This window comes from Nannobrachium achirus (assembly GCF_963921795.1).
Source record: "Nannobrachium achirus genome assembly, chromosome: 1".
Lineage (NCBI taxonomy): Eukaryota > Metazoa > Chordata > Actinopteri > Myctophiformes > Myctophidae > Nannobrachium > Nannobrachium achirus.
The window spans coordinates 45,571,323-45,580,195 of NC_137810.1; the positions used below are offsets into that span (position 1 = coordinate 45,571,323).

Here is an 8,873-nt window from a genome sequence, read left to right on the forward strand (position 1 = left end):
AAATAGTACAGTATGAAATATATTACTTAAAACAACACTCATTTTTAACCCATCATATTATAATTGGTCCTCACTAATGCCTGTTATAATAGGGCACCATTTCTGTCTACTCACAGCGTCTCTCACACAGTTCTGAAAGCTGCCTAATGGCAGGTTTGGTCATAGCAAACTCATTTCTAACATTATATTTATTTTGTGTTGAGAAAGGCAATAGTTTCTATTAACTTGGAATCCCCATCGATAATGGTGTGCAGGTTTCTGAACTGTCCACACAGAGTGAGTAAACAGAAATGGTGCCATATTATAACAAGCATTAGTGAGGACCAACTATATGAAGATAAAGTTGAAAATGGGTGAAGTGGTCCTTTATTTAAGTAACGTACTGAAAAGTTGTGGCGATCAAATTAACGGATATTTCATACTCTGACAGCTCACCACCAGTACAAAGTGCATAACCTCATTAATAGAACAGTAATCAATTAATGTAGTTTGTTGAAGTTCTCACCACTTGAATTTAATTTTGTCACACGTCTTTTTCTAAGGTTTCTCATTGTCGGACCCGGGATCAGCCAAGTTGAGTTGATGACGTTCTGTTCAAATCCGCAGTAGGGCTTCAGAAGAACTTGTACAACCTCCAAGATTCCATACTGCTGGTGGAGAACTGCCCCTGCAAATGAAAAGGTAGTCCTGCTGGAATTATTGAACAGTGTGGAGAGAGACTTGGCTGAGAACACCCACCAATCCTGGCCTAGGTTTTCTGAAAATCCTATTAAAGAAATATTCAAAAATTACAAAAATACATATGTTGCTATTTACTGTATATAGCAACAACTACCCCAAAGGGGGTTCCTGTTCCTAAATGGTGACAATACTCTTCAAATTATTGCCTCAAAAGGAAACAAACAATAATGCAAATAAATCCTCATCTCATAAGAAAAAGAAGTAACCAAGTTGTGCTGGCACCAACACCCCACCTCTGTTGGAAATGTACATAGTTTAGGTACATTTATAACCCCTCATTTACAGGCCTAGGACATACTAACCTCATCAGGGTTTAACACATGTATTACAGTAGAAAACAAAAAAAAGAGCACTCTGTCTGTATAATAATGTACGTAGTTCACTGGGGGCGAGGCTCGCGAAGATTCACAGTAAGAAATAAATAGCCAGCACTGCAAAGTCTTTCTGGTTCTTTTAATTCATTACGCGTACGGACAGACAAAACCAACAGTCCAACATGGATGCATTTCGGCGTCAAGTTGTCCTCAGCGTCTATAAAAAATCACACTTGTGTGAACTGAGCGGTGGTGTGTGTGCGTGCGTGCGTGCGTGCGTGCGTGCGTGCGTGCGTGCGTGCGTGCGTGTGCAACAGCGCCCCTCCCTTAACATGTGTGGTCAGAAAAGGTTACTGCAGGAGTGCAGGCTACGGACACGGAGACAAACAGACAGACAGACAGACAAACAGACAAACAGACAGACAGACAGACCCACACACACGGCCACGTATAGGAGCGTTGTGACCACCGCTCAAAAAGTATACATTTGTGACAGTTTTATAGGGGGAACTGGGTGCAACACTAAAATCAGTCTGTCTAAAAATGGGTAATTTTAAGTGCCACATCACAAAAAGAACTATCCAAATAGGGGAATGTGGGTTTATTTTATGTAGAAGACTCTAGAAAAATATAACAAATCTTTGTCAGAGTCAAGTTGGGGCTGGGAGAGTGAGTGAGTGAGTGAGTGAGTGAGTGAGGTGTGTGGCTAGAGGTGTGTGGCTACTGGGGGTGAACTACTCCTTTAAGCTCAGTCCCACTCCCAAGATAAAACCGCAAAGGACGAACAAAACCAACAGCTTAGTATTAACCAGAATCCATGAATACAGCTCTGAACTTGTGTAACCCAAATTACATTGACGTTGGATAATTGTACGATTGGTGACATAGCTCATGAAGACATAATGTGACAGTTACATTTCACATTAGGTCTGTTGACATCAGGGCATCAAAATCTGTCCCAAAATCAGTTTTTTGTTGTCCAACAGAACCGTTTGAGAAAGTCATCCTTTTTTCCACTTTCCTCCATAAAGATTTGCTTCAGATATTCAAGCTGGTGTTTTTGCTGTTGAAGAATAGCAGGGTCTCATGTGAGGGGTGTGTGTGTGTACAACCTGCCTATCTTCTACGGTGTTCATCTCAAAGTTAAAGAGGTCAAACCTTTAGGATTTTAACTATTCCCTCTTGGGTCTGATTCCCTTTCACGATTTCTACATAGAGGGTTCCAAATGGACCCTTACAGGTCTGTAACTCAGAGTGTACAAATTGAACTTAAAATGTGTACACTGTCACTGACAGAGTTATGGTTGACCTTGAAATTATTAAAAACAGTTTGAGAACCACTAGCAGGTGTGAAGTCCACACACCAGCTCTGACAGTGTGATAAAACAGTTCTGGAAATGCAGACGGTTACAAATGTGATGGAACGGTTACCGATTCTGGTTCCTCAATGTTAGATCCCGTTCCTCCGGTTCCAGAAGCCGGATCCCAAAACCTAATTTCATGTCTCCCTTTATGCCAGTGGTTCTCAACCTGTGGGTCAGGACCCCCAGGGGGGTCCCCAAATTATTTTGGGGGGTCTCCAGATGATTAACTTAACGTGCAACATTGTTTTCTCTCTCAACATTAAACAAACCAACATAAGGTTTAAGTGTATAGAGGGTATTTGCACATTTGTAAAGTGGGAAATTAAACATGGCCAAATTGTCAAATATTAGTGGCAGAAATTGCTAAAATAGCCGATCTACATGCTCACAACGTGTATTTGAAGAATTAATTAATCCATGCATTTTGAGGTGAGAACACAGTAGTCTATAATCATAAGTTGGCTAAGAACCATGATTTAATGTACAGTAACTCCAAGGACAGCAGAGCTGGTCGTGACTCGTGGTCAGTTACAGTAGTAGGCTTATATTATAGAGTCAAGATCAGACCAGCTGTTGCTGCTCCACTTGACATTTGACAAGATGTAATTAATTATTTGAAGCAAGATTCCAGTAGTATAAACATTTTTAAAAGGCTTTCATAGACTCTTGATATTTTTTCAAATGAGGTTTGGCCTAATAAATCAAAGTGTGCTCGGTTTTGGCTATTTTATGGCAGTTCATTTCAATAAAAAAATGTAATGTACACGTCGGTGAAATTAACCGCTAGGCTAGGAACATCCCTAATTAGGGGCATGTCATATGGTCTACCTGCACAGCCTTTGTGATCTACTGGTAGATCACAATCTACCTTTTGGGCACCCCTGGTGTAGACATACTGTGTACCGATTTGCGTGATTTTAGGGCAAAATTTGTAAGAGCAGTGTCCAAAAATGTGTTTTGCAAGAATCTGCCTCATGGTGGCGCTAGAAGAGGGCCATGTGAGAAATGAGGGGTAGTGGTAGGGGTAGAGGTAGTGGTGTGGCAGCCAAGGAGTGTGTGTGCAAAGTAGGGTTGGAGGGATGATAACTTGGGGATCGGGTGGGTATACCGAGGTCTACCGCGGTGTCATTGTGCTTACCGCGGTAAAAAGACAAAAAAAGGTCTATTTTTTTATTGGAAAACAAGCGAGTTTTAAAACGGGGGAGAAGCGAGGACCGCATGCGCTCCATGCCGCTCTGCTCTGGGCCGTGTACCACACGTTGGAAGCCACATACGTCACTCAGAGTGACACAGACCTGCACAGAGTGCACAGGGCAGGAGAGTACGGAGCACAACTCTATGACGGAGCAGCATAAACTTTCTCTGTAATCCACTCGACACAAGGAACTCATACAGTGCCAGGCGACTTTTAGAGCAACTTTCTCACTATGGGCTTCCCTGCCAAGCGACTTTGGGCGACTTTTACTTAGAAAAAAAAAGAAAAAAAAAAATATATATATATATATTTTTTTTAAATCTTTTTGGACCCCATTAAATCTAGTAAACATGATTTCAATCGCGATTTTGCATGTTCCACCCCCATACAACCCCATCTTTATACAGGGCAGCCATCTTTGTTTACATAACATGTAAAACATAATGGCTATTATCTCAAGAATGCCTGAACGGATTTCCAATCTTTTTTTTTTGTTTGAAAGCTGTGAACAGCCTGCACAAACATGGTGCATGATCTGTGCATGGGTGTGCATGATCTGTGCACTACAAATTACATGGAAGTCTATGGAGAGGGCTGGCACTAATGCCACTCGAGGGCATTTTTAATTGGCAGTAAGTGAGTTAATACATACCTTGTGTTGTGCCATATCTTTTTTTATTCATACGGATTACTGGCGGAGCGCGGGCCACGTGGACTAAAACCGAAAATGAAACTATTTTACTTTTTCCACCGCGTCGCACGTCGGCGATTTTATAACCTTTTCTGTCAAGTCTTGTAACTAAAACCTGTATATAGCAGCACTCAATCACTGCGATTTGAGAGTTGAGACGTGACGTGAGTTTACAGAATCACTGTACACGATCTGACTACCCTTCCTCTTCTGGTTTGTTCACACAGCTGTTTGTGTCTGAAAAGCCCAAGTAGCTAGCCTACGTTACTATGGTAACCCGACAGTGCAGATCTAAAAGCTCAGAACGCGTCGCGGATGCGATGTGTTGTGAGCTTGTAGATCTGCTCCTTTGAAAGCCAGACCCGCTGTGCTGTACGGAGAAGTATAACTCGGGCAGTCAGGCTGTGTCGCCTCTCCACTGTGGAGAGGCGACTTTTGGGAAGATGATTGCAATATTTTGGCTTATCGCCGAACCTTAATTAATAGATACGGGGGTGCGGTAATTACCGCAGTACCGGCGGTAAATGGGAAGACGGTAATCGCGGTAACAAAATGTCCATACCGCCCCAGGCCTAGTGCAAAGTTTGGCAAGGATCGGGGCAACGGTGGCGGAGATATGATAAGGGGAAAAGTGTGACGTGTGACTGACTGACTGACTGACAGCCGGTGGAGGTTTTGATAGTAACTGCGACCTGACGGTCGCTATAAAGCCTTTAAAATGCCGACCAGACCTGTGTTGCATGTCACCCCATAACTCAACACTCTTCCTCCTTCTGTATGTTGTATTATTAAGCACAGTGTGCAACTTTGCCCTGTTTACATAAAACAATAAACACATTTTTAACAATAATTTCCCTCTATAGCAGCACTTATCAGCCCCTGGAGTAGTGTGGTGGTGTTAACCTGCAGAAACATATTGCTCCTCTTGCTGTATTTTGGAGTTTTCTTCACTATTGTTGAGGTACATGGGGGTGTGTTGGGCAGCAAAAATAAATAAAGTGAGAGGGGAAATGTGTTTCTGCAGGTTAAAGGAGTAGTTCACCCCAAAAATGACTTTTTTTCTATTGATTACTCACGCCATGGAGAGTAGAGTTCAATATTTTTATTTTTTTGTTTTTGTCACATTCCTAAGACAAAAATGTGATAACAATAAATTTACCCCCATTCGTTCCGGGTGGGGACCCGTTTCGAAACTGGTCCCCATCCGGAATCAATGGGGGTAAATTTACTCTAATCAAATTTTTGTCTTAGGAATGTGACAAAAACCCAAAAATATTATTGAACTCTACTCTCCATGGCATGAGAAATCAATAGAAGAAACAATCATTTTGGGGTGAACTACTCCTTTAACACCACCACCACACTACCAAAACTGTTACTTTTGAAGTTTCAAATTCTAAAGTAGCAAAAGTAGCAGATAAGCGCCACATTTCAAGCTTGTGGATCTGCTACTTTTGATGCTTTGTGTGACACTGTACTGTATGATCACTTAGGGCATTAATTTACAGAGAAACAAAAAATCACACCCGTGTGAACTGAGCGGTGGTTTACCCCCCCCCCCCCCTTCCCCCCTGTGTGTGTGTGTGTGTGTGTGTGTGTGTGCGTGTGTGTGTGTGTGTGCCTGGTCTGGCCTGAACAACAGCGCCCCTCCCTTAACATGTGTGGTCATAAAAGGTACTGCAGGCCTGCAGGCTACATACAGACACACACACACGCACACACACACGCATACACACACGGCCACGTATAGGAGACGGTGTAACCACCGCTCAAAAAGTTAGAATATGGAGAAAAGGTTTCTGCCCAACATCAACAATGTATTGCTTTGTTATGTAAACACAGGGCAATGTTACACACTATGGCTTTAAATAAAGCAGTGTAGTAGGCTACAACCAGCATAAATGAGTAGTAAGTTAGTTTGGGAGTTTGAAATAGCTACACCATATGAACACAGTAACACACACTCATGCAGCCTTCATCATTCTTGAACATTACAGTCTAACTTTTTGATATGATGCACACAGCAAAGACAGCCACCACCTACATTGTAAAACTATGAAATAATGAATCAAACATGGACACATACAAGAGCGTATACCATCACACTGTCTTTAAGCCTAAAGCGATGCAATAGGCAGACAGTCAGAGAACCTTTCAACAAGTGTTTTGCATAGTAAATAAGTTCAATAAACCCCTCCCAATTGAAAGCTTGCATTGTTAGCATTTGTAGCCTATAAAAGATACATAGAACTACCTAGGACGGTCTAAATGATGTTATATTTATGACAGTTGTGAATAGGTGCAAAACCGTTTCCCCAAGAAAGAATAAAATTACAGGTGATTACATCATCTAGTAGTAAAAAGAGCCCTAGTAAATACAGCCATATATATAGCGCCTGAACTCCAAGGGCGGTTGGTTCTACTTTCATTTTCAGCAGTCTTTCTCAATGTCGGATAATTTTCCCTTTCGTTTTGTAACTGAACAATTCTAAAGTGTCCCGCACTGGTCGCAGCCTACATCTCCAGGGACGGAGACTTCTCTGATACTTGGATGATAATGCTATGAGATATGCAGCCACATCGCCTACATAACCGCCTTCAAAATAATTAAAAACAATACAAATGTTACGAAAAGAATCGTGTGTGCACATGATCCATCTGACCCCCCCTCAGCTGTCCGACCAAAACAATACGGGGCCTTATGCCCATTCATGGGCCCAACTAGCACACTAGCATGCATAACATACATCCATAAACCATAATACAGGAAAACTGAGCAACTTGATGACATTATAAACCCATCTCTGCATGATATGAGGGTGTGTTGTAGGGGCCTAATTTATAATTACGGGTGACAGTTTGATAGTTGGATCCGTCTCTACTTTCTTCCTGCAGCAGACACCGGACAGCCCACTCGAAGCTAATAATATACATACTTCAACGTCTGCTAGACAAAAACGACGGATCTTTATTTTTATATAAACGTATTTAATGTTGACAAATATGTAATTGTATGCATTTTCAAGCCAACAGCCTGCTGAGGTTTAGCGGTTGTGCGGAGTGGAACAGCTTGTGACATAAATGAGCTCATAGTAGTAGTAGTGGAAGCAACAGTAAAGTAGCTTCCTTCACTATTAAAACAACGACTTCCCGACCTAGCAAAAGAAAGCAAAATGCACGGGAAACAACGTTAAACTATGTCATGTTGTGATACTGGTTATAATGTGTGCAAACACCGCACCGCGGGTGTCCAACGGACAGTTTTATTACGGAGCTAGCGGTAGCCACCTAGCCTTCTAGGCTTCTTTAGCTAGCTTAGCAGCCCGACCGACCAACCCCCCCCCCGTTACTGCATAAAAAGTCAACAAAACAGCGCCGACGACCGACATTTAAATAGCACGACAGACAAAAAAACAGCGTAGGAACGAACACAAGCGAAAATGACAGAAAACGAGTGTTGAATTATTACCTCCTGCGGCGAATAAACGGGGTTCTCTCTTTATTTTTGTCCTCAGTGGATTGGTTTTTCCAGTTTTGGTTAAAATATAATCCACTCGTATCGATTCTTCTTGCTGTTAGCCCACCGCTAGCGTAAAGCCTGTTCACTCATCACTTCGCCCGTACGACGGTGTCGCGCGGGTGAGAATAGCAGTTCTACAAGCTCACGGCGCGTCGCGAACGTGACGCGCTGTGAGCTTTTAGATCTGCTATTTTTCCCCGTACGTGGTGCTACGTACGACGGGGCCGCTTCACTCGTAGGTCACGCCCCACTTCTTGGAGGTTCGCCTCGCTGATTGGTTGGACACGCCCCCTGGAGAGAATCCTCGTTGGCTCGTTTGCCTGACGGACAGAGCGATGAGCCAATGAGCGCGTCGCAGTTGCCCATACTTGCCTGTGTGTTTGCACGCACGTACACACACACATTCATTTTCATATAATATAATAATTGAGTAATAAACAAACAAAAACTTTTACTCTCATGTATTTGTATGCACCTTATCACTGAAATGTTTGCTGGTTTGAGCACCAAACCGTGAAATAATTTCAGACTATGCCCTTGATTAGTGTCACAGCAACTAGGCTACACTTTATCTACGGTATTTATTTAGTTCAGTGGTTCTCAACCTGTGGGTCGGGATCCCCAGGGGACAACTTTGTTTTATTTTACAAGGGTTCATATTCTAGATTGTAATTAGAGAAAATAAAAGATGAGTGTTAAAATGTTTCATTTTCTGTTATCTTGTAGCATGCGTACAAGTGGCTAAATATGTATTTTTAGACACAAGCTGGTGATTTCTTTACTATTTACAGTAACTATTAGCCCCCACATTTGCCCATGAAAGATTGTGGTGCAGCAACTTTTCACAATATAGGCCAGGGGCCAATTCTGATATCTTCACAAATTGTTACCACCCAAGGTGACCGTACGTTTTTTATTTTTTATTTTTGACTGCCTACATGTCTCTAGTTTACATTTTGGTATGATAACCCTTTCTGAGACCCAGCTTAATTGATGTTATCAGCTGCTAGAGTCACTTTACATTACAGGGGGGGAAAAAAGCAAAAAT

At 42.2% G+C, this 8,873-nt stretch overlaps 1 protein-coding gene across 5 annotated transcripts in view; it reads right to left on the minus strand.

The window, feature by feature from the left end:
• Positions 1–7,912, minus strand: part of kdm4b (lysine (K)-specific demethylase 4B) — an 81,481-nt gene extending 73,569 nt beyond the window's left edge. For 3 of the 5 annotated variants that reach the window (XM_080723024.1, XM_080723023.1, XM_080723020.1), the window contains exons 1-2: positions 7,775–7,904; positions 506–687 (exon numbers count right to left, since the gene is read on the minus strand). In XM_080723024.1, coding sequence (XP_080579150.1) covers positions 506–551 — 46 coding nt within the window. In that variant the 5' untranslated portion in view covers positions 552–687; positions 7,775–7,904. Of the gene's footprint in view, positions 1–505; positions 688–7,774 lie in introns of all 5 variants that reach the window. The other 2 variants (XM_080723021.1, XM_080723022.1) reach the window with 2 other exon arrangements.
• Between the last annotated feature and the right edge of the window lie 961 nt (positions 7,913–8,873).